Source organism: Ochlerotatus camptorhynchus, unplaced genomic scaffold (assembly GCF_037179485.1).
Source record: "Ochlerotatus camptorhynchus isolate MF236.1 unplaced genomic scaffold, CSIRO-AGI_Acam_v1.1 ptg000550l, whole genome shotgun sequence".
Taxonomy (NCBI): Eukaryota; Metazoa; Arthropoda; class Insecta; order Diptera; family Culicidae; genus Ochlerotatus; species Ochlerotatus camptorhynchus.
Genome location: NW_027041033.1, coordinates 1,430,510 through 1,457,739, shown reverse-complemented (window position 1 = coordinate 1,457,739; position 27,230 = coordinate 1,430,510). Strand labels below are relative to the sequence as shown.

General features: G+C 42.5%; 2 protein-coding genes across 2 annotated transcripts in view; both read right to left on the bottom strand.

Moving 5' to 3' along the window:
• The window catches only part of LOC135713327 (neuronal acetylcholine receptor subunit alpha-7-like), a 727,825-nt gene that overhangs the window by 173,346 nt on the left and 527,249 nt on the right, over nucleotides 1–27,230 (bottom strand). The window lies entirely within an intron of this gene.
• On the bottom strand, nucleotides 18,838–19,313 carry LOC135713361 (histone H2A-like). The gene has a single exon (XM_065236469.1). It carries the CDS (start codon nucleotides 19,311–19,313, stop codon nucleotides 18,939–18,941), a length of 375 nt encoding a protein of 124 aa, XP_065092541.1. The 3' UTR covers nucleotides 18,838–18,938.

The following is a 27,230-nucleotide window of genomic DNA, read 5'->3' as shown; positions in this document are numbered from 1 at the left end:
ATATGACGGAGCGAGGCGAAGTTGATCTGGTCTACTGTCCAACGGAGCGGATGATAGCGGACGCACTCACAAAACCCCTGGGTGCGACTAAATTTCGACAGCTGGTGGAGATGAGCGGGCTTTCGAGATGAGTCGATCCGGTGCTCGTTGAGGAGGAGTGTGGGAGAAATCACCGACCACCTATCTCCAGATAAACCATCCTACCGTTTCCTACCCCTCACATCATCATGATGACATCAATGGCAGTTGCCAACATCGCAGACTAAAAACAGAACCAGCTTTACGAGCAGTAGCAGGCGTACAGTTATTTCTCATACCTTGTTCCATTCCACATTCTGTATTCCTATAGTAAGTAGTTATTATTAAAGACCGTGTGAAACAAGTTCGGCCTCGTGTATCTTGTATATTGAAAGAATTCCTTTTTCGTGGTTTTCTCCGGTTCGCTTCGTTTCTGCTGGTTCTGCCCACAGGTCTGTGGGTTCCCAGGACTAGATTGTGCCCATAATGTCAAATTCATTCTTAATAATAGTAAAAAAGAACGTTTGCAACAAACCGTGAAGCTCTAAGATCAGATTTATGCAATGACCACTTTTACGGATGTTCTGCACCTTGCAGAGAACCGGTTTGTATCCTACTGGATTCCTAATTCCCTTGGACTATAATCTGTTGAACAACTTTGCCGAAGACACCAGGACGTAAAAAACTAAGTCATTATATTAAGTCAACTCCCATATGCTACGTGTATTCGTTAATGCTTGATTCTCATTAAACGGTCCCAATTAACCGTACTGTAGGAATCTTGACTGTATTCTCTCATCGTGCATTATTCTCGTTCTGTGACAGCCTTTTCATTACAGCATTAGTTGGGTATGCTGCGGAATGTCATCGCTTTCTGAAGGCTGTTACGGCGACAAGTACATCGAACATCAGGGCATAAGGAAATGTGAAAAATACAGCTCATTCGGTTATTTTTGTGCCGACAGCAATACTACCCATAATCGCATATCAGTCCCATCTTTGCTTGATTTCCTATCCATATGGGACTGATATGCGATTATGGGCAGAATAGTGTGAACATATCCGATGAAGAACCGACTGCTGTACTACAGCTACCAGGTGAGTAAGAGAGGTGACACATTCGGAAGAAGTGTTAGTTTGTTTACTAAAATGAACCATGCCCATTTTGTTATGGCAAGTTTGCTATAAGAAATACTCCTCGTGTGTATTAGCGAAATACACATCAAAGATTGATAAATTGCGTAGGAAATCAGTTTGACACGGCATTTGTGATCAGCGTACACCTTCCGGTCATATGAAACAGGTCGAAAACCGGAAAAGAACTCACCAACACTGGGAGACCGTGAGTTCCTGCTCACCTGTCATTTTCCATTTATCAATATATTGACAATGAATTGACATACTGTCTGTTCGCGAAAATGTTCACCTAGCCAACACACATCTTGCGCTGCAGCGCCGCTTCAAAACGGAACGTAGCGAAATGGTATAGAAGGTGACGTTAAGTTGACCTGTCAATCTGCGCAATGAACAATAAAGCTAAAGGTGAACAATAGCTACAAAATATAGTCAGGAGTATTCTAAATATAAAGTTAATACCTAATGCCAGAAGTTATAATTAAAATTGTTATTTCTATTGAATTTTGATTGTAAGTAAATTAAGATTCTAGTGAAATTACCTATGCACTAATTACTTTAAATTAACTAAACATAGATCCTAAACGAACAACAAACATACAGGCTACAGAGTGAATCGAACACGTTAAAAGGACTAAAATCTGTAAGTTAAATAACGAGTTTGTTCCTTAAAATAAACTAAAAATAAAACTCTTCTAGCTAAAAGCTAACCCAAAGCAAATCTGGTGTTTGCTATATAGACGTCCAAAACTTCGACGAGGGATTTTCACCCCTGTGGCAACACTGTCAATATTATTGAAAAGGTAATATTAAAGACAATGATTGATGACACGTTTTGACGAAAAGCTGATTTTAATTTCACTTTATCAATACTCAGAATGTATTGACATAAAACCGTCAATTTTGCCATCGATATAAAAATATTGACAAATGGCAACACGTTAGAAGTCTTTTTTACCTCAATGTATTGAAGTCAATATTACTTGTCTCAATTTCCCGAGAAATTTCCCCACACAAGAAACATGGATCAGCGAAAGAAAGTGTGTTTAGAGTTCATGTTTGCATTCGGGTCCAAACAGAAACGATTGCTCAACCTGTATGTATTGAAAATACTAGCTGCACACTGAATTCGCCGGGTTTTTGAACAGCTGAAAATATTAAAAAAATCAAATGACTGTTGCTCGAAGGAAATCAATAAAATCGACAAATTGATTTTGTATCGTTCAAAAGGGGTTAACTAGGTCCGAACATTTTCGGAGTCCTGGTTTAGTGGATATACATAGAAACCACCTTTCACCCATTTCAAATTAATTTTCAGGATTTTTAGAATAAATAGAGTTAAATTATGATCTTTTCCAGGGGGGGAGGTAGCTCATCGATTCTTCCGGTTCGCCTCCTAGCATCGTGCTATAAGGTACCAGGCGATAACCAGGGTAGTTGATCGATAGCTCGATGACGTCATTTTGTTGGCGTCTGCAATGGGAAATTCTCATAGCAGGCGTTGACGATGGGACGTTGTCGAGTTGTTGAATAGCAACTATCGTGGTAACTCACCGATTACCTGTCGATCTGCCAAATTTGGAAAGACGTCTGCATTGAATTGTCTCATATAATAATATCCCGCCCACTATATCACAAGAAATTGCGAGTAGCTGAGTGGAAAGGAGATAAGTTAAGCATTGGGTACAGGACCAAGTCTCCCCTGGGTGGTGCAAGAAGATGAGCGCAATAGAATCATCAAGTTGCCATAAGGCACGGAATGAGACTATTGCATGGCTGGGTAGTCAAAGTCTTCCATACGTTAGTCATTTCAGGTGGATTAGAACAGGTTTAGGTTTAGGGTGGGCGTTGGCCAGATTTGGATTTTTCAGATATAATCCTAAATAGGACCTAGATTATTTAATACACTAGTAGCCTCAACTTCTGTCAAAATGTTGCATTGTGACTAATCAACACTCAATGGGTAAAATATCAAATTTGCGGTAAATTTGAAAAAAGGTAACTTGGAGTGTAGAGCGCACTGCCCACTGGACGATTCTGAAGCCTGACCAATATATATAGATACATTCATACCATTGGCATTTTGTATTTGAGATAAGACAGAGACAGGATGCGGAGGGCCCGCTTAGGGGGAGCGTAACCCATGTTATGGCTTCCATTTATTAAATAGTTCAGATAGGCTGGAAATGATAGGTTCATGTTGAGAAAATGTACCATATGGTGCCAGTTCACTGATCAAAATTAAATTAGATTCAAATCGTCAGGCCCTGACCTGTAATAAGGGGATTGACGATGATGTGTCAAGTTTCATTTTGCATTTGCATATAATTGTAAGTTTCGGTTTGCTTTTGTAATTGTAAGATAGATAGTTTGGCTCAATTGAAACATTGAGTTGTATAAACTTGACGAATCATACCTCTAAAATAGTAGTAGTTACAGTGCCGCATTATCTAACAACCACTGCCTGCAACTAATGATGGAGGGGTCAGCAGGGCTGATTACGGATCAAAACTAACATAACTCTAACACTGAAATGATCCCAAAACTAACGCTCATTCATTGCACTTTGAGTCATAAAGTAGTTTTATTTATTTTCCTACTAATCTATCTACACACTTAGTTTTTTCTACCGAGCTCGGCTGTGTGGGTCTCGGCGGGGAGGGGGTTTCGCTGAGATCTCGGCGGGAGTGACATTTGATTGCCGAGTCTCGGATAATGCCTTTTCTAATAATCTGCCTACGTTTCTTTTATTTGTTATCTACTTCATCCCTTTTTTATTTGTCTGCTTCTCTTCTTTTGTTTTGTTTGTTTACATATAACTAATACTAATACCTCCTTGTTTTCTCTCTAATTTGTCTACTATGTCCCACCATCACGATGAGAGATGAGCTACCGTACATGGTACACGCTCATATACACTCCCAAAATAGTATGCCGCAAGTAAGTATATCACAGAGGCAACTAAAGATCCAGAAACGAAAACCGATAACGCTGAAGATAATGAGCTGTGGTGATTTATATGATTAAATAGTATTATTTATTTATACTAACCTAAACACAACGTGGGGTGACCCAAATCCAAACGATCACTAACCAAAATAATAGACTTATCTTTTTTCAGCAGCACTACACCAGCCAGCAAAGTTCAACAATCCATCGTTGCTTATGCCTTTGTTGTCGTTTGGAACCAGTTTTGCGAGGTAGGCGACGATTGTGCGTATTTCTCGCGTAACTTTTGAAAAGACCCTATTTATAGCCTGAACAATACGTAAAGAGCAAATTGAAACATTGAACGTCGCGTGAAAGTGGAACTTAATGAAGGCCTAAGTACTTTTTCGTAGTTTTTAGTTTTCGGATTTGAAAGATCGTCGGTTACAGTGTCCTGCTTACTGAGCAGAAAAACGCGGTCCCAGGTCCTTACATATCAAAGAGATTTATGGTAAAATCGCTTGTGTATTTTGCGAAACTCGTAGTTGTCGTTGGTTCCGGGTTTGAATGGATACAAAAATTTGAGCAACGGTATTATGTGATATGAGGGGCTCGGTGGCCTTAGAGCAACCGTTTTTGCTTACTGAGCAGAACATCATGAGTCTAATCTCAGGCCCATCCACATTCAAGATTCGTCAATCGTTTTATTTGTTAATACGACTACATGGTAATAACAGCAACTCGGTGATTAAAAAGGTGCTCGTCTGCCTAGTGGCAAACGTTTTTGCTTACTGAGCAGAAGACCGTGGGTTTAGTCCCAAGCTCCTTCGCGTTATATGATCGTTAGGACATCAATTCAGCTTATCGTTTACCAAAACGAACCCTGCTGCAAACCCAACCCTCTTATCCAACATCCCAGTGATTCCTCGTGGAAATGCAGAGGTGTTCTCGGCTTCCATCAAAGCGAGTGTCATGTCAACACAATCCTTCCCATTCCTTTCTTGACCTGTGTTCGGGCGCGGCCGGCGCTGGTATTGCCTAATTTAAGATCACCAGTTTTTACACATTGAGGATGATTGCTAGTCCCAAGCATCGTCTATTGGTTCTCTGTGTAATTACAGCTGATCTGGCAATAACAGAGTAGCAACCGTGGGCGGTCAATCAAGCTCAAGCTCAAGCTCAAGCTCAAGCTCAAGCTCAAGCTCAAGCTCAAGCTCAAGCTCAATTATGATCTTTTCCAGGCCTACTCTTAAGTTCTCAGAATGATGTAAGAACTAGGTGACTAATTATAGCATCCAATTTTATTTTTGATATCACTGAACTCTCCTGTTTCGATAGAACAATAATGTTTACCTATACCCATACATATAGGGGGTTATTCTGAGAGTCGAAGTGATTTTTGTCACTAGTGAAGTGAGAAAAGTCACGTCGTGGTGTCGTGACTCTCTATGCAAATCAAATGGAGAGTCACGTTACGACGTGACTTTTCTTACTTCACGAGAGACAAAAGTCACTTCGACTCTCGGAATAACCCCCATAATGCTTGTTTTATCCTGAGTGGTGCGAAGTGAAATTTTCTTCATGTTGGTAGTGTTGAAATAAACGTTTCATCACCGTCGGTTGGTAGAGAGAAGTGTCAAACGGCTTTTTGTGCAGAGCCGATTCGTGACTTTGTGATTGTTTGTTGACATTGTTCATAGCTGGAGTTTTTACGGAGTGGAATAAAATTCAGAATGAAGTGTTTTGCTCACTTTTGCAATTATAAAGATGGACACGACGAAAAGCGAAGCCTATTCAGGTTTCCCAAGGATTCAGCAGTACGAAAAGAGTGGCTCAGTTTCTGTGAGGTGGATCTCAATTTTCAAATCAAACAAATCAAACCTCCAAATCGTGTGAAACTCGAACATGAAAACTCTATAGAACCCCCGTAGAACCTCGCTGGCAGCAACTAAAATATCCACTGAAACCTCTTCTGTCGCGGGAAAAATCTGTTGAAATTTCCTGGAACTTTTGTACTATCATCACAAATCTCCTTAGAACGTTCTCCGAAGTCACAGTCGTTCCTGAGCGAAAAAAAATCGGACGGGTTTTTTTCAGCGCAGGAGTCTACTTTGGTTCAAAATACGCAATAATACTGTTATTTATAATTGTTTGAGTCGTTTCGAATCACGTTTTTAAAAAGATCAAAAACATTACTGAAAAATATTTATTTTTTATTTTGGACGATAACAATACTTCTATCTATTTCAACGAACCACAATGATAAAAAGTGGTTCGATTTGACAGCTCGAAAGTGGTTCGATTTTGAGGTCCGTCTTCGCGCCACTCAGGTTTTATCATAATGATACATACACTAGTTATATCATGAAAATTCACCGGAAGAAGCATTCAGATCCTCTGATCTAGTCCTGCCGAAGATTGACGACTTACACCATTATGATGAATCAACTTCTGTTTGTTTACTGGGACGCACTGCCGTTGGCATCATGGAAGCCCCCGAGCCCCCCGCCACAGTCGAGCCATTCCCGCCAGCGACCTGCAGCCATCCCGGCCCTGTGTGCGGGCCTGGTGAAGGGGTCTTTCAACCACTCGTTTACGGCAAGTATGAACTCTCCATGTGAATTCAACTGTTGATCCGCCACTTGGTTTCAGTTCATCTTCGCTTATGGGCACCACTTCGAGCCTTTCTACGTCAGGTGATCTTTCACTACCTGATAGTTCACCGTTCTCTCGTGCGGATCCTGGACAAGTTATCATTGACACGGCTCGCACCGAACCCTCTAGTGGTTTACGTGTCTACTATCAGAACACCAGGGGGCTCATGACTAAATTGGACGATGTTTATCTGGCTGCGCTTGACGGGGAATATGACGCTTATGTATTCACGGAAACTTGGCTCGATGGGAGGATCAATTCAGTGCAACTGTTTGGTGACTCTTTTACTGTCTACAGATTAGACCGTAATTCATCCAACAGCATTCGTACTCGCGGTGGTGGTGTGCTCATCGCTGTTTCCAACGAATTCGCCTCCTGCGTAATCTCCAACGAACTATTTACTACAATTGAAGCGGTTTGGGTTAAGGTCAGCCTCACTTCGCGGGACATCCTCATTGGAGCGGTGTATATTCCCCCTGAACGTCGACATGACTGCACCACAATGCAGCTTCATCTAGATGCTACAGAATTTGCATCGTCCATGGCTGATATAACGGATGTGCTTCTTCTGCTTGGTGATTTTAATCAGCCTGGGCTTAGCTGGTCACCCTCAGGCCAGGGTTATGCGTTTCCAGATCCGATTGCTTCTTCAACTACTCCTGCCAGCCGCTTGCTTGTTGACGGCACGGCTTTTCATGGACTGAGCCAGATAAACCTTGTTCCCAATTTCCAGTCTCGTTTTCTTGACTTGGTTTTTGTTAGCGAAAGTGCACTTCTGGACTGTGTCGTCGTTGAAGCGCCTGATGTCATCGTTCCTCTTGACAATTTCCACCCTGCTTTGGATATATCTATCGCGAACGGATCTCAAATTCGTTTTGATGAAACCATGACTGCCACTCGGCTCAATTTCCGGAAGACCGATTTCCGTTTGCTGAGACGTTCCTTGTCCCGGATCAACTGGAACGTGTTGAATGACCTTGATATCGATACAGCAGCCGCTCGATATAATAGCCTTTTGCGCGACTGTGTTTGTGCTTCAGTACCGAAGTGCCAACCTCCAAGAAAACCGCCTTGGTCTAACGCTACTCTCCGCAACCTGAAACGAGTGCGATCTAAAGCTCTCCGTGCTCTCACTCATCGACGATGTACCCTTACCAAGCGAAATTTTTCAATTGCCAGCAATGATTATCGCCACTACAACAAGCTTCTTTACAAGAGGTATGTAATTCGTACTCAACATAATCTGCAATGCCACCCCAAGGGATTCTGGTCGTTTGTGAATACTAAGAGGAAGGAAACTGGACTGCCGTCAAAAATGTTTCTCGGCAATGACGTAGCATTGACAACTGAGGACAAATGCAGCCTATTTGCTAGGCACTTCTTAAGCGTCTTCTCGAATGACTCCCCATCGCAAGCAGAAATTGAGCGAGCCGTCCGTGATGTGCCAACCGACGTCGTAAACATGGATGTTTTTGTCGTAGATGTACAAATGGTTCTCTCTGTGATGAGTAAAACCAAATCATCATTTTCACCAGGTCCGAGTGTTATTCCATCTGCAGTCCTAAAAAAATGCTCCGATATCTTAGCTGCTCCGTTGTCCTTGCTCTTCAACCTGTCACTTCGTCAACAGAAATTTCCCGCACTATGGAAACGGTCTACTATGTTCCCTGTTTTCAAGAAAGGAGACAAACGCAATGTGGAAAACTACCGTGGGATTACCTCGCTTGGGGTTGAATCTAAGGTGTTTGAGTCGCTGATAAATGAGAGATTGTTTGCTTCCTGCAAGCATTACATAAGTACATGTCAACATGGTTTCTTTCCTGGCCGCTCCGTGGAAACTAATCTCGTCAGCTTTACGTCGTTCTGTATGGAAAATGTATGCAAGAAACTTCAAGTGGATGCCATCTACACTGATCTTAAAGCTGCGTTTGATAGAGTTGTGCACGACGTTCTCCTAGCAAAGCTTGAAAAAATTGGATGTTCTGTTTCCTTCTGCAGCTGGCTTAGATCGTACCTCGTGCAACGTGAAGTTACTGTATGCATTGGAAACTACTCATCGTACTGTTTCTCGAACAGATCAGGAGTTCCACAGGGTAGCACTTTGGGACCAATGCTCTTCTCTTTATTTGTGAACGATGTAACGTTTATTCTACTACGAGGAGGTAAATTGTTTTTTGCCGATGACTTGAAGATTTATCTAGTCGTTCGAGGCTATGCCGACTGTTTAGAACTACAAAACCTTCTTGAAATCTTTAATGATTGGTGTGAACGTAATTTTCTGGACCTGTGCGTCTCAAAGTGCTGCGTAATTAGTTTCCGTCGAACTAGGACTGCCATTTTGTTTGATTATAACGTTGCTGGAACTGCAGTTCAACGTGTCGATCACGTTAAAGACCTCGGTGTCATGTTGGATGAAAAGCTCACATACACTCGCCACTTCTCAACCACGATCGACAAAGCTAATCGACAGCTTGGATTCATGTTCAAGATATCTAAGGAATTTCGTGATCCTCTGTGTTTTAAAGCCCTTTACTGTTCATTGGTACGCTCACTACTGGAATTCGCGAGTGTAGTCTGGAATCCCTACCAAGCTGTATGGAGTGGACGATTCGAAGCTGTTCAGCGCAAATTCGTCAGATACGCACTGCGCTATCTTCCATGGAGTGACCCGCTGAATTTACCACCGTATGCTGACCGCTGTCGTTTACTGGGTTTGGATACTCTTGCTAAGCGACGAAACATATCGCAGGTCGTCTTCGTTGCTAAAGTTTTACTCGCAGAATATGATGTTCCTGAGTTACTGGCCAAAATTAATCTGTATGCTCCTGCCCGAACACTCCGTCCGAGAACCTTGCTACATAAAGTAGTACATGCAACCAACTATGCTGCAAACAGTTCCTTTGTCGCCATGATTCATCAATTCAACGAAGCCTCTGACCTATTTGACTTTGACATCAATGCCTCGATGTTTCGTCATCGTTTGCTGCTGACCAATTTTTAATTTTTAATGAGTGACTACATTTAGATTTAAGTGTTTCATTGAGACTATCAAGTCAGATGGACTATAATAATAATAAATGACTGTAAAAAGATACATTTTTTATTTAGTTTGAAATCGATTGCATATCACACACGAAAATTTAAACAACTGGCAACACTGCATGCCTCGCTGCATGCGCGAAGGTGCTTTGTGAGTCAGTCAATCTAAATGACGTACGCTCTCCTCTTGGGTAGAGGAAGAATATTGACAAAGTGAAATGAAAATCAGTTGTTCAACAATACTCGTCATCAACATTACCTTTTCAATAATATTGTCAGTATGTAAATTTACTGTTAATATATTGACCCGTGTAACGAGCGCCTTAGCGTATTGTCATTAATGTTGTCAATATATATGTATTGATAATATTGTAAGGAAAATTGACAATATGATGTTTTTCAATATATTGACATGTGTAATGGGCGCTTTATAGTGCACTGTTGCCAATACATTTCGAACGACGCTTTGTTCGAACTAAAGAGCCTGAATTTATAAAGAGATGACATGTCAAAATTGGAACAATCGATTGTCTGTCAAAGTCATAAGAAAAATCATTCCAATCGAGCAGAAGACCTGTCAAATGGATAAAATGTCGCCTCTTTATACATTCAGGCTCTTTAGTTCGAACGATAGTGTGTGGCTGTAGAGTACACACAGTGGTAGTTTATTCTGGTTTAACCGAACTGTAGTGAGAAGGCTGTGCTTTTGGCCTTTTCAGCCTGAATCAGGACGCCGACCGAATCCGGTTCGTCTTTGAACTGCGCCAGCAGTACACGCCGTGGTGCCCATCACCTTTTATGATACTTGGTTTCAAGTTTGAGAAAAATAAAAATCCAGGTGACCTCGTATCCAGAGAAATGGACGTAGGTGAATTCGTGGAGAACAAACGATGGAAGCACGGTCCGGTCGAGTCCGATTTACATCGAAGTTCAAGAAGCAGAAGATGAGCGCAAAGGTGTAGTGGTCGTCGTTAAAAGAACTACGTCGATGTACAATCCCATTTTCTCACGCCAATTCCTGTTTTTTTCGGTTAACTTGGATCGTTGCTTAAGTAGTGCCAAAGGTTCGTCCACAATCTTAGCACCTACGCTAGAAGTCAACCGATCTCCACAGATCCTGTTAAACTCCAGTCGCTATCAGTCCATCAGCAGCTATCCCAATTGTGTGATGCACAATAAAAGTACATAGTGTGCTGAACATTCGTGCTCCGAAACACATAGCTAAACTCAGCTCATGCGGAGACAAATCGACATAACGCAGACACGAAGGTCGGGACTTGACGGACTGGACAACCGTTGGCTGACACCTCATCGTTAATCTTCGACGCAGCAAGAGGTAAGACGTGCTCCTACAGGAACCAACGCTGGGCGATTCCCAAAACGACCTAGCGGAAACTCACACCAATCTAGAACGTTGCTGATTCAGTTGGCCGAAGCCGATCGTTTCCAAAACGAGTTGCGAGACCTTAAGCAAGGACGACAAGTGGACAAGCATTCCTCCATTTGGCCTTTGAGGCTAATCATCAGAAATGCCGATTCCGTGCCACAACACTTTAAGGACGCCATTTTGATAATTTTACGAAATCCAAAATGGCCGAATTTTTGCAGAAACGTTAATCATTGCCCATAACAAACAATTCTAGATAGGGCTGGAATTAGGGCCTAACAGCTTTTGTAAACAATGAATTCTATCGATGATTTCTAGAAATTCAAGGCTCGCCCACGCAAACCAACATCCTCATCGGGTAGGGAAAGACTTCCCCAATCCGATGGTTGTATTCGTCTACGTGGGCGTTCCTTGAGTTCCTCGATAGAAGTCATTGTTTACAAAAGCTGTTACGCCTTAATTCCAGCTCTATCTAGAATTATGCAAATCGGAGAAGGTCTAGGTATTCTGGTTCGTCATTTGGCGTGGATCTGTGCTATTTTGAAGAAGCGCAGAAAGTTCTAAACATTCCAGAAAAATTGTGAGATCTTCGGGAAAGATCCACGAGTTTTAAAAATATTGAAGAAACTTCAGGTTGGATCCTGATATGGATTATTGGATTATATTTAAAGCAAGTTCCGTGAGCTTTAATTTTTTGAAAATCTCAGGAAAATTTCAGCAATTTTCGAGAAGAATCATCGTGGCAGTTTCATTAACTTTTGGAAAATTGAGGCATTTTGAAGAAATATTGAAGACATTAGGGAATATCAAAAGGCTTCAAAAAATTCCAAAGTTTAGATGAATTTACACAAGTTTAGTGGTTTTTCTAGAAGCTACGTAAACTACAAGGCAGTTTAGAGAACTAGGAAATTTCGAAAATTTTAGGAATTCCTCTTCATTTTCTTATCGTACTCTTCCTTCAGATTCAAAAAATAACACGTTTAACGATAGTGAAAATTTGCCCAGCCTGCTTTATCTCAATATGATTTCAATTGACTTTGCAAAATGTTAGCACATCAACATCTCAACACACATTTCAACACCCACGGAACTCTCATTACTGGCTGCGTACCATCTAATGGAACTCCAATTCCGAAAAAGCATCGGAGCACATCCGCCAAACATCTGCTGCAGAATCCTTCCGGGCCACGGCATCAACGCCCGCCCGTTTGCCTCGCGCTTGCTGTACTGAATTTACATACCCACCTACCATTTCGGGGCCGAAATGAAGTGAACGTGAGAACCAGAGACAGCTGGCCGGATCGACAGCAGGCATATCACATCCGCCCAAAATTTCCATATTCCGCAGACTCCGTTCTGGTGTTTCTGTCTGACTTTGTGCATTTCCGCTGATTGCGATTGTGGGCCTGAAATTATCACCAGAACTAGGACTAGGACGAGGCCTGAGTTTTCGGATGAGCAATATTCAAATTCACGCGATTCTGGGCCTGTGTTCTAGCACACTTGCATGTGCTGAATTAATTTGTAATTTAGTTTATTCGGGGAACCGGGTGCCGAGCTCCGGCCTCGCATCTTTCCGCATATGAAAGCAATAATCAGAAGCGTTATATGCACTCCGTCACTGCTGCAGGCTTCGGTGCATGGTTGTAGTTATGGTTTTCATGTTTTTCCGGACATTCTGGGACTGTGGAAAACCAGATGGCCACCTCTGTGAAGTGCGGTGTTCCAATACGTACAGCTTTGATTGTGTTCCGAGTGTTGGAGCTCTGGAGTGTTACTGGGTCGTCTGCTGATGGGGCATATGTGTGGAATAATTGCATTTCTGGCTGCCGTGCTAATCCGGTTGTAATTTGAAAGATTAGACGAAAACCACAACGACGAAAGCCATGCAAATAGACATGGGGCTGTGCTGGCAGAGAGACTCCCGGAGAAGGAGTAATTTGGGAAATAAATTATTATCGGTAGTCGTTCGTCCGCTGGTTGGTTGGTTGGGCTGTCTGTGTTTGTTCTGAAGGTGAAATCCGATTAGTTTCAAGCTCATATATGAGAAATGGGGGCTTTGTTGGTTGGAAAAGAAACTGAGTGAGATAATCTCCCCGTTTGGGCAAATAATTGCAATCCATTTATATGTCTGAGTAGGAGCATTTATGTTCTGAAGTAGGAAGCCTAAAGAACGAAGTGGTATAATTATAAATTTAGTACCAGAAAATAGCAGCTGGTAGGTGTTGCTCTTGTTTGTACATTATTTCCCATGCATTAGATCTGAAGAAGTAATCTGTCTGAAAGGGGTATTATCCATGAACCACTTTTCGCCACCTAATGAGGGGGGTGGGAAGCGCTTCATTTGTAACGAATCGGAATAGCTCGACCTACTTCGATTTGCATGAAACTTTGCATAATGCATGTGAATGCAAACATTACATTTGTGTCATTTTGGATCATGTGACTCTTTAGCGATCTAGTGTGCTATTACTTATGTGTATTAATGTTTTGAACAATTTTGTAGAACATTTCAAACCAGTAGAAGTTTAAAGAAATTAATTATTAAGTAGAAACTTTCATAAGGAGGTTTTCCACCAAAAACGTTCCATATTTCAATAAGATGAAGTCTTCAGTGTCTTCAGCAAACTTTATTGTTTTGATATTTTCTAAAACTTTGCCGAAGACACCGAACCTTAACATGGAATTTTTTGAAAAATAAATTTTGAATCTCACCTCTAGAAGGATTAATGGATTAATTGTCAATGTCAAAAGAAGGATCTTTTTATATTTAGAAACTTTCCTGAAGGCATCACTAGTCTAAAATGCAAGATTCATGAGATAATGACTTCTGACCGTCTTTTCACAGTTCTAGACCACTGTGCGGAGGCATGAACCAAGCGGTAAACAAAAACAATGTTTCGTCCAGCGGTAGATCAGAACCCTACGTTGTGATTCCTTGGTGGTTCGATGGATCTACTCCAAACAGGGTGACGGCGACGAATACTCGATAATAGGGATGAAAGAGGACAAAGTAAAAGTCCCCCCCCCCCCTCCGGCGCCACAAAACGAATGTTATTTTAACTAACTTGGATAAAATGAAATTTACCATGATTGATTGACGCTTAGGTCCTATGACACTGTGGTCCAAAAGAGTGACCCATCGGTTCGATAGTGAACGCTTCAGTCCGATGATAGGACGCTGGGGTCCGGTGGGTGCTCGTAGGAGTTCGGCAAATAGATGTAGGGATCCAGTGGATGGACGCAGGTGTCCGGTAGTGTTCTGCATTAGTCCAGCACGAGCCATTCCTTAGGCGATGGCGATAGAATAGTCCAATTTATCAGAGCTGTCCGGTTAGTCCTCAAGAGTAGAGATGTCCAACGAAGTGTCCGCTATCCTGGTCGAGGCACCAATGTTTCGGCCAGGATGCCACCCTACATTGCACTATGGGGATTCCGGTGGCCAATAAGCAGAATACCGACTTCTCTCAATTCGGATTCTTTAATCTGCTATCGAAAGAAGACTATTTGACGCATAAAATCTCACAAAAAGAATTTTAAAAACCGAATCTATTATTGCGATTATAGTTAGTCACCCGCCATTTTTTGTGAAAAGCAGTCATATATTTGCAACTTAATTTCTCTAAACTGAAACAACCAAGTGCTTAGGAATAAGATATAGGTGGAAGCGTAAATCTAATCTTGTCTCCAGAGATAACGTACATTAGATTCAATTGAACGGAAGTTCCTTGATTTGATCTTCCAAAGCTCTCACCTCTCGCAGCAGCATTGGAAAACCACTTTGTAGCATAACATATTCAACCACATCTTAAAGTCCAAATCAACAATCCTCGCCCACTGAAATATTTCCACTCAAAATCAATTGCCCCGTTGTCGAGATTGGAGCATCTTCTTGCGTAAATAGTATTCAATATCGCCTTTCGACATTCTGTGTTCTGATTATCCTATCGCTTCCTATCGGTATGAACGGATTCTACTCTCTTCCGGTTTGATCTTCAAGCCACCCACCGCCCTCCGACAATTTTAACATTCAACCGAAGTCACACAGTCTGCCTGTCTATACATCCACAATGGCGCACCCGGGGGAGGGCACAAGTTCAACGCTTCTGGTACATGTATCGGTATGTTCGTAGGTAGGTACCTACATTGATTTGCATCTCCGGATTCACTCGATGCGAGAAGTGACGGCAGACTCTCGTCTCCGAGAGTTCCTGTGATAAGGATAATTGTATTTACTCTACACAGTTGTTGCCCTTGCCGGCTGTCGGTTGGTTGCGCATCCCCGTGCTTTCATCCTAAAATCCAAGCTCCAACAACATCACAGATCGAGTCCATCTCTTTGTTGTCACCGAGAAGCTAAGTGCAAACAAACTCCTATCTGCATCCAGCCGTATTCGCCCATTCAACTGGATCAGTCAAAGGAAAGGAGACAGGGGTTCCCAAGCTGTTTGAGAATCATCTAGCTGAAGAACGACTTGGCAAATCAACCTGTGATCACAACCAGCGAATCCAAACACATAAAGCAACCAACGATACAGACAAAACGGTTGCTACGACTACCATGACAAACTCGCTCTGTAACCTAGCTCGATCGGTGTGGTAGAAGGATAATGATATATTTCTTGCCTGCTTTGATGCAATAAACATGGATGAGGACTTAGCTTGATTTGAATCGAGAAAAGACATAACAAACAAATTACCATTAACACACGTGTATCTTCTTCGGCTTTTCTTCGTGAAGCAGCTTACCAACAATTTGCTCGTTGCCTTCTACCACCCCGAGCGAGCTGTGTCGCACGGGCTGCTTGTCATAAAAAAAGGAAGAAGATTATATCATTATTGCTTTCCACTTCTGAAATAGCGTTATCATTCGGTTCGTTGCTCGCTTGTCATTTTGTCATTTGGAGATATTTTTGATTCCTTGATCACAACTTCAACGAGAACCGCGAGCCTCCGGTTGAGAATCGCTGATACTCGGAGATTGTTGGGTAAGGGCTTTTTCCACAAACAAATCCGCCCCATCTTTGCACTCCCTCTCCTGGGACATCCAGCTGTGACGACGAGTATCGATGGCAATCGTACACAATCCACATCTGCCTATGCTTCTGTCAACTCTCTGTTGGGTGCTCGGAAACTGACGAACCACCCACCGAGCTGACGAAGCACGATTGCAGCCATCCGCACACATACAGGATAAATGATAAATAAACAATTCTCTGTCTAAGTGATTGTAAATTAAAATAATCTGTTTACCCCCGAGTTGATGCTCAGCGATGGAGTGCACTGCAAGTTGAAAATTTGCCTGTGCTCTGATTGGGTTGGAATTTCATCAGCATCGGTAGGATGAATTTTGAATCTAATATTCCGGGAATCTCAAAGTGAAACCAGAAGGACCTTATCACACACATGCTCTAGACCAGGTTGGAAACCATTTGTTATTTGGCGCTGACAGGAACATGAGCACCCACTCAACATCAGGCGGCCGAGACCACTCAGCAATTACATTTGTCATTCTCCAGATTTTAATAGGTGCCGTGTGTTCTGCTCCGACGCCTCCGAAAGTCGCAATGGCCAAACCGCAGTTGCAGAATAATCTCAGCTTCTGACTGCAGGTGTGTGAGAGGTGAGAAAGGGGCGATAAATTTCACCGGCTCCCAGCTGGAAAATCGTCAGAAACGATCTCTGGTGTAAATTTATGTTCCCAAGTCGGGTTTCTTGGGCTGGGATTGTTTGGCCAACGGTTTTAAAAGAGATTCCTTTTTTTAAATCATAACACAAACCATTATTTTGAAACAATTAAAAATTGCTGTGAGGATTATTTTAAGTTCGTCTGAGTTAAAAAAAAAACTTTCGTTGTCCGTACCAGAGTTCGATTTGAATCCAATTCACTCGTTTTGCAATGAAAATTTAGGATGTTACCATAAACAATTGCTACAAATTGCTACATTTTGACGTTGGATAACGTCTTTCGGCAACATACGGGGGTACAAAATTGAAAACAGTCATTTTGGATGAGTTACGAAAAATTAAAAGATTTTGAACGATAATAACTCAACCGTCTCTCGATAGATTTACGAGATAATGGCATCAATCGATTGGAAATATTTCTAGCAATTTGCTGAATCTTTTAAAACTATTGATTTCATTCTGTAAACTATTGAAAAATGGTTAAAAGTAAACCATTGTCTAAAGATGGTGAAAATCGATTGATTTTTTTATATTCTTATACTTTCTCCAACCGAGACATCAGATACGAGTATCTGACACCTCTGATATTTTCTGTTCTACTATATAAGCGTCCAACAAGGTCGCCCGTTCAAAAAAAAAAAAAAAAAAAAACGCCCGTTCCATCATTGTCTATCCGATCGTCGAGCCAGCAGCAGAGCAGCAGAGCAGCAGTACCAGAGCAGCGGCAGCAGAGCCTGGGGGCGAAAGGGCAACTACGCCGAGCGCGTTGGAAAAATGGCCCTTTTCAGGGCCACAACATTATCAAGAAAGAGTTTAACGATTAATTTTCTAATGCCTTTCCGACACTTTTTTCATGACTTTCATCGTCCCCCTGATATTCATGTAATTTTGTGGTGGGATTTTTAGCTATGTGAAATTCACATGGTTTTCATCCATTAGATACATATGTGGTAAATTTTTTGAGTGTATGCTTCGGCAATCAAAATAAAGTTTGCACGATGGAAGCGCACATCGTAAATTTCGTTCATTTTAGTAATAATTCAATTGCCCCTCTCCCCCTACCCTCTGGCAGTACATGAAAAGCCTGTTTGTGAGGGGAATTTTTCAAAAGGTGCCGATTAATATAATGGGTACCATTTTCTGAGGATGAGATGAGGACGATTCGTCATCCATATGAAGCGTGTCACGATCATTCCCAAGGATTCGTGGTTAACGCGTCTTATTTCTCTTTTAATACCGGTTAAACTCAATAAGAGGATTGTGATCGACTTCTATCTGTTTGGATTTCATCCGAAATTTCGGTCGCATATATTGTGCCTTTTTGAAGGAATCTCTTAGACTCTATATGTTGGTAGAATGTTCTACTTTAGTATTTTGTGTTCACCTACTAACCAGGCTCGGTTTTATTGTTCTATGAGCCCACAGTATAGGCGTAATAATAATCTAGAAGTATCGCTTCAATACGATTAACCGGTTGGCTAAGCAAAGAAGACCGGAAGTCCCAACGGTAACGGTAAATGTTGAGCAATGAAGGAACAATACAGTTCAGAATCAGCGGTCCGAGGAAAACCTCTTTTGAAGTTACTAGTCAAATCACTCAATTTATTGAAGGCAAGCAGTTTACGTCCAAAGCGGAGAGTAAGGTACATTTACCGGCATCCAGTAAACCGATGTCACGTAGATAGTTTATTCACTTCCAGAGGTACTAATACCTTATCAGAAATCACACCATTCGTCCGTAAGTGTGGACGCACACCATGATCATTTCTGAAATCTCAACCGTAATTTGCTAATGAATTTCATTCCGCTGCATCAATGTAGGCCATAAGTCCAGGGCCACCGCAGCTCTGCAAGGTAGGGGAAATGGATCTAAGATTGGGCCCATCAACCATCATCGAACCTACTCGATGAGGATATCAATTAACTAGGTAGAGCATGACAGAAAGATTCAACCATGTTTTTAATGGGTTCATTTTATCACTCCTTGCGCACCACGAAGGAAACTGTTTTGAAAACGAAACTCTTTACCATCAAATTGGTCGTCCTGAAAAGGACGGATTTTGTTAAAGGGTGGGAACTTGGATCGAATTTAGGCCTTCTTTTCGGTCTTCTTGGGCAACAGGACGGCCTGGATGTTTGGCAGGACACCACCCTGAGCGATGGTCACTCCGGAAAGAAGTTTGTTCAGCTCTTCGTCGTTGCGGATGGCCAACTGCAGGTGACGTGGGATAATTCGGGTTTTCTTGTTGTCACGAGCGGCATTTCCTGCCAACTCGAGAACTTCAGCGGCCAGATACTCCATCACGGCAGCCAGGTAGACGGGAGCACCGGCTCCAACACGCTTGGCATAGTTGCCCTTTCGGAGTAGACGGTGAATACGACCGACTGGAAACTGCAATCCAGCGCGGATCGAACGGGACTTTGCCTTTCCCTTGACTTTGCCTCCTTTTCCACGTCCAGACATTATGCAACGAACGACACGAACAGTTCGATGCTGAAACTGTAATGATGACATTTCGACTTGACTTGACTTAAATGATCTATATTTCTTGAATTTGTGTGGTTTACATGTATAACTTATCAAGTGACACAGATGCGTCTTTTCAACTTTAGTTCCTGTGAAATTTCAATTATTATTAATTACAGTTCCTAGTCCTATCAGGCCTGTTTTAGAGAATGACCACCTTGGTGGGATTGGTTTGCTTGAAAATTTGAAAAAGAAGACTACTTATAACTACTATTTACAACTACAACTAACCTACAACTACTATGTACACCTAACCTACTATATACAAATTGCTTATCAAAGCATGTTCTGATAAATTACATTTTTGTGCAAATTTAGTCTTAATTTCGTTAATTTTGGAATCTATTTTGGCAATGCCTGCCTCTTCATGTAAATTTGTTATTCTAGTGTCGAAAGGACGATCAAGAACCATCCTCAGCACTCTATTCTGACCGACCTGGATTTTGTTCCTGTGAGTCTGTGCACATGATTCCCACACCGGAGCTGCGTAGAGGATCGCAGGTGCTATGATTTGTTTGTAGACGGCCAGTTTGTTCACCCTTGAGAGGCGGGATCTGCGGCAAATCAGCGGATACAGACACCTAACCAAGGCAGAACACTTGACTACTGTTTTCTCTACATGCGAACGGAAGAGGAGCTTTTCATCGAACAACATCCCGAGATAGGTAACTTCGGTAGACCACTCAACCCTTGTGCCATCCATGATTACAGTACAAGATGGAGCCGGTTTCAGTTTGGGCGATTGCCGATGGAGGAACATGATCGCTTGTGTTTTGGTGGCATTGATTTTGATTTTCCACGTGGTGGCATAATCAGCAAAGGCGTTAAGGCAGCGTTGAAGTTTGTTCGTTATTTCGCGAGGCATCCTTCCTTTGACGGCTATTGCGGTATCATCTGCGAACAGGAAAAACACGCAACCGTCACCGAGGGGAGGAATGTCGGAAGTGTAAATGCTGTAAAGCAAGGGGCCCAGCAGACTACCTTGCGGGACTCCTGCTGGGATCGAAAACGTGTCTGAGAGACAACCATTCAACGATACCTTAAACGACCTTTGCTGGAGGTAGTTACGGGTGTTTTTAACCAGATGTAAAGGAAAGTTGAAGTTACAAAGCTTGTACACAAGTCCATCATGCCAAACATTGTCAAACGCCTTTTCAACGTCTAACAAGGCCATGGCTGTGGACTTGGATACAGCTTTGTTACTTCGGATGTTATTCATCACCCGTACTAGCTGATGATTGGTGGAGTGCCCCTTTCTGAATCCAAACTGTTCCGGAAGGAGAATGTTGCTTTCCTCGACAAACTTGAGCAAACGATTGAGAATGAGTTTCTCGAACAATTTGCTCAGCGCTGAAAGGAGGCTGATAGCTCTGTAGCTTGAAGACAATGTTGGATCCTTACCGGGTTTGCGGATCGGTATGATTTTTGCTACTTTCCAGATGCTTGGAAAGTAGTGCAGTTCCAAACATCTGTTGAAGATAGCGGTTAGAAGAGACTGCACTTTCATGCTGAGTCTCTTCAAGATCAAGTTGAATATACCGTCAAACCCGGGAGCCTTCATGTTCTTGGTGCATTTCAGCGCTGAGCAAATTTGTTGTACTGTAATCATATCCGCCGGAGGCACGACACAAGGGGAGGTATCTAGGTTTTGAACGCATTGCGCAACCTGATCATCGAGCGGACTTTGGATAGTCGAGCCAAGCAAATGCGATGAAGCGACATGCTTGCCGATCGCATTTGCTTTCTCCTGTGGGGTAATTAAAAGCCGATCGTCATCATTTTCGACTTTGAGAGGTGGAACGGGTTTGGGATGATTTTTCAGGACCTTGGCTACCTTCCAGAATGGTCTGGAGCGGTCATCCAGATTCTGGACAACACGCCCGAAACTTTCATTTCGGAGTGAGTCCATTCTGGAAGCAATCTGCCTATTCAGATCGGCCATTTCACGTTTTTTGCCCAGATCTCCAGTCCTCTGAAACTGGCGTCTACGAACATTTCTCAACCGAATCAGTAATTGAGTGTGGGAATCAATAGCAACAAACTTACCCCTCACAGGAACTTGTCGAACGTATGCCTCGTCAGCCATGGATATGGCCTGTTGGAGCCCTTCCAACGTCCGGTCGATGTCATCTACGGTGTTGAGTAGTAGATTTTCATCGATGTTGCTGTCCACCATTCGTCCGTACTGCACCCAGTTGACATGGTGGTAGTCTTTACGCAGGCAGCTTCTAGCAGGAACCACATTGACACCGACTTCAGTCACCACCGGTTGGTGGTCGGAGCTGAGATTGTTGTGCGCCTCCGGCTTGGATAGTCCGATGTTTGACAGGAAAAAGTCCAGCGTGGAGGGATTTCCCGCCGGAGAGATGAAAGTTGGTTCGTCCGGAAATTGCACAGTGTACAGACCATGTTGTGCGTGGTCGAACAATAGACATCCGTTCCGGTTCCTCTGATAGTTCCTCCAAGCTTCATGGCCGGCGTTCAGGTCGCCCCCAACGATGAATCGGGAGCTAGTACGGGTGATGGCGGTCAGGTCCTTCTTGAATTGGATTCCTAATCCGTTGCTTGCGGTACACTGGCGTGGGCAGTAAACAGCGATGAACCGGATGTTTCCAGTTGGTGATTCCACCTCCACACTAATGGCCTCTATGATAGAAGTGCGGATGTGGGGCAGAGTGCAAAACTTGATTCCCTTTCTGACGATGACCGCTACACCACCCCCCCTGGAGCTGGTGCGATCAAGCCGGATAATGTTGTGGTCAGGCAACCAGAAGCTGTCACCGGACTTTAGGTGGGTCTCGGTTAGAAGAACCACGTCGATGCTATGCTTGCGGAGGAAGTCGGCAAGCTCAATCTGTTTTGCTCTTACAGAGCAAGCGTTCCAAGTAGCGATGGTTAGCGGTTTAGACGCCATACTGGATGATGAACTTACCGAGCACTTGGATCTGTTCGGGCTTATTGCGGCACTTACGTAGAGCACCGGTCATGTTGACGAAAATTTCCACCAGTTCATCCGCTGAAAACAGATCGGGGTTGTTGTTTTGCGCTGGTGGTTGTCTCCAGAATCCAGGGGGGGATGGAGAGCTTTGGCCAGCAGAATCACCAGAAGTTGCTTGAGCGGAATGCACCCGCGAATTTGCTTGCCTTTGCTGAGGAGCACGAAGAGGCGGGAAATCCTCCGTCCGAAATGCCGGGACTTTGTCCTTCTTGCGTCCTGGTTGGTTGTTAACTGCCGCCTGTTTTCGGATGCGTTTGAAGTCCTCGCGTTTGGAGCACTGTCTGTCGGAACCTTGGTGAGCACCACCACAGTTGGCGCATTTTAACGCCACGGCTTCATCCGCAGGGCAGTCGGAAGTGGCGTGGTCTTGAGCGCAATTGCCGCAGCGTGGCTTAATGTTACAGTTGCGGGTGCCGTGTCCAAAGTTCAGACACCGTTGGCACTGAGTCACATCGCGATGGCCGCCACGGTATGGCTCCCAGCGGACGATGATGCAATTAATGGAGCGGATGGCTTTCAGCGCGTTGAGCGTCACCGTTCCCTTCTGGAAGTGTACCAGGAAAAGGCAATCCGGATACGCCTTCACATTCTCGTCTCTTCTTGTCATCCGATAGACGGCACTTGGGGCCAGCTTGTACCGGTCCCTGATTTCAGCTTCGATAAACTTCGGGTCGAAGTTTGGTAGGCCCCTGATGACGACCTTGAATGGTTTCTCACCGGGAATGTCGTGGGTGAAGAATTCCACCTTGGAAGTCCTCAGGTGGGCGACGACCAAGTCATACTCCGCTTTGGTACGAAGCACCACCTTGGTGCCGACTCTGCCCAACTTGTATTCGGCTTTAACGCCCAGCGTCGCTAGATCCGCGATGAGCTCATTAAGATGAGCATTTTTTACCACCAATGGAGGTAGCTTCACTTTTGCCGCACTCGGGCCGGCAGAATTTTCGTTGTCGATGGTGTCGCCGAAATCACCGATGTCGCTGGCGTTCGTTGCTGTGACGTCATCACGTCCACTCGCACCATCGAACTGGCCTTGGTTTTTCTTCCTCTTCTTGGATCGCTTCACCGTGGCGGAGGTGGTATTTCCAACATCGGTGGGAAGAGTAGCGTACCTATTTGAAATAGGTACACTCGTGCTACACTCACCACTGATCTTTTCCGCTTTCTCACGGAGCCTGCTCCGGGAGCGCTGTCTTCCCATCACACGATGCGACCGACACTACTGACGACGCGAATAAACGTTTGGAATAACTATCGAACAACTCGACAGAGCGAGCAAATACCGGACTGTACTGCTTGACGAACAAGCAGAGAATGATGAGCTCTGATGACATTTCGACCGTCGAGGGTGGTTTTATACCTGCGTCGAGTAGCATATTATGAATACAGGGACGGTACAATAAATACTGTGGGTAGCAAAATACTGAAAATGGGATGAGTGTCAGTTGTCTCTACGGGCATGGAACGAGACAGCGTTGCCAGTATTCCTGATTTATTTGATTTTCCAGATTTTCAATCGTCTTGCCAGATACTTACCCAGATATCAAGAGCAAATTTTCATTACGTCGAATGTAACAAAGGTAAACAAAGTCGAGCTATCAGTGTCAATCGATTCTCCTGCTATTACACTATATACTGTCCGAATATAGGATCACATCCCATTTTTAAATGTATTTACCAGTCAAATTGCTTTTTGACGTAATCACCTTCCGATCAAAATAGTTTTCGATGTTACTTAAGTCACCCGATTTCTATGGAGATGCCGTTTGACTTAAGTAACAGCGCTGAGAAACCCGTGAAAAGTGTACGTTCGTCGTTTTGCTTTCTCATTATTAAAGTGAATAAATCGAACTGTTTGTTGCTAAGATGATTTCGGTAGTCCTAAAATGATGAATGGCCTGCACGTAAGGAGACGTAATTGATAATTCTCCCGCATATCCTGGTAAATACACTTTGACTTAAGTAACAATAGGGGCCACCAAACGACGTATAATAACTTTTGACTCAAAAACCAGTATTTTTTAGCATGAAAGCTAGCGATTTGCATTTGTATGATTAAAATCCGGCTAAATATAGTTGAAGATGCTAATTTCAAATAACAGACTGTAGTGGTATTTTTTATACGATAGATGGAGTAGATGAAAGCATAGAGTTGATAGTTCCGTTAGAGTACGGCAGTGTGAAGATTGTATATAGATATTAGAATAGCGAACTAGAACAACTTTTAAGGAAGGTACAAATCGGTTTTTTCATCTCTCTTTACCAAACTCCCCCTTTGGAGAGGGATGGTGAGGGGTGTCCCCCCCCCCCCGCCACCACTGGCAGTAAATTGAAATTAGCATCTTCAACTATGTAAATCGTTGACTTCACGTAGAAGTAATACTAACAACATATAGTCAAAGCGGCTAAATATGTTAAACATTGCAATCACTATGAGATTATATGTGTTTAATTGGAAATAGGAATAACTTTTCGGTTATCAAAACAAAACTTAATTTTTCTCGGATCGGTGCGAATTTTACTTACGACATAATGAAAATTTGCTCTTGATATAATTCACTTATATGTTATTACGTTTATTTCAACAATTTTTAATTATGTTCCGGATTTTCCCAGATTTTTTAAATATGTTGCTTTAGAGAATTTCCAGCCCAAAACGAAACCGGTTGGACATGAGCGTTTCCGAATTCAGTCCAATAGAGGCGATGGGGGCAAGAAGACCATACGGGCGAGATAGGCCACCGTTTGTTTGGGCATAATACCTATTAACTCAATCTATTTTTTTTTTACAAACTTGTTGAAAATGCTTCTAATATGCATCTCCATGAAAACCGTATCAAAATTCAATTACATGTCTAAGATAATAATGGAAATGTAACATTAGCTCAAAATCTCTAGAATATTTTAAGATATGCAGTCAAGAAAACAAGCATCGCATTCACTATATTACATATAACTGATCCGCTGGTTCTACAGCGAGCAATACACGTAACTGTTGCTAAAAGAACTTATGTTTCTATTTTCACTTGATTCCTGCATGTTATTTTCTAGTGAAAACCTGTCAAAACCTTAACTTTTACTAGGGTGCTCATATTGCCCCGTATGGTTGTTGATCGGAGCAAAAACTGAAATTTTTCAAACATAGTCATTTATTCAGTCTATCATTCCAAAACCACAACCAAAACGGCCCTTTTCAGGGCCACCAATAATTCGACAAAGAGTTAGTTTTGAAGACAATTTCTATCCAGAATATCACAGTTACACTTAAATTTGGGGACTATACTGGGGTGTGGGAACGCTGGAAGGGGAGATGCTGTCTGTCTTCGAACTACCAACATCATTTCAAAGCTCCTCCAGGGCGACAGAGTAGAGCAACAACATCAGCCCAACAAAACGGCCCTTTTCAGGGCCACCAAACTTTCCCAAAAGAGTTATTAAGGAATATTCCTAAAATATAATATACACAATTAAATACAACACATAACAGACGTTATCCAACGCCAACCCTGCGGTCGTATCTAGTATACAACCCTTCCAACTTTTTTTTAAATAACTATTATTTTGTGTGTAGTTACGTATCTAGAGTTCAGCTTTGGTGGATTGAAATAAGGGTTAGAAAATGTTTTATAAATTGACATAAGATACTAAAAATGATATTTATTAGGTAGCGGGCAAAATTAATAACTCAAAAACGAGTCATTTCAGTGATTTTGTGTCATCGACAATGTTTTGTGTAATGATAAGCGCCATCTTTTGGAAAAAAAAACTCCGATTTAAAAAATATTTTTAATAATTCACTCTGGAGAGTTGGTGTCTTTATCCCGTAAAAGCCCGGGGAAAACTTTTTATTTTCAAAATATCGTATCTCAGAGATGCCATAGCCGATTAAATTGAATTTTTTTTTTACATCATTCCGGTGAATGGTTCTTACATCTGTAGGGTGGTACTTCCCCATTGCCCCTCCCTTTTTGTTATATATTGAAGAATGTTTTGGCACGGAGGAGTTTTTTGCAATATTTATCATATATCTTACTTATCATTGTGGCAACATATTTTGTTTTCATGCAACTTCCGGAAATGGTAGAGAAAAATCATAAGACCTCATGCCTACCATGGAATCGGTTTCGGATATTCCGGATTATGGTCCCACATGGTCAAATTTGATATATTTCATAACCATATCAAGTGACATATCAAATCACATCTACTCGACGACTCTGTTCGGGACCTAACACCACTGCGACCAGTAATTTGATAATTGTAGTATATCCCGTGTCCTTAGTTTAGTGCATGTCGTATTACTCCATCACTATTGAGAAATGATGAAGTATTGGATTTTTTTTACAGTTGTCACTCTTGCATTTATCGCAAGGATCCGACTCTAATTGAAAGGTCACGCTATTTATACCCTTCGGAGTGTTGAAACACCCTCCAAAGGCACGCTCTGTCAGTCAAAATTGGATTCCTTAGCAACAAAATTAAGGAATGACACCGATAATGACCATGCATCAGAACCCTAGTCTTAACCACTTCAAACTAAGGAACAACGAATAGAAGATTAGGAATCACATTGATGAAGACTAACTAACTCACTTTTTCCTTGTTTCAAGATCATCCTCGGTGGACAAAGTCGAGCCTTGTCACTATCGACAAGGCATGAAAAGTAACAAGGACTAAGATGTGTTCCTTGGATATTTGAAGTAGTCAGGACTAGGAATCGGTGGTAGATCTTACATTCCTTAACGTACCTCGAAAAGGTGATCTACTCACGTTACGGGGCAAATGACATCCATAGATCCATATGGCATCCGTAGAAGTGGTTCCAGATATTCCGGATCATGCTTCCACATGGTCAA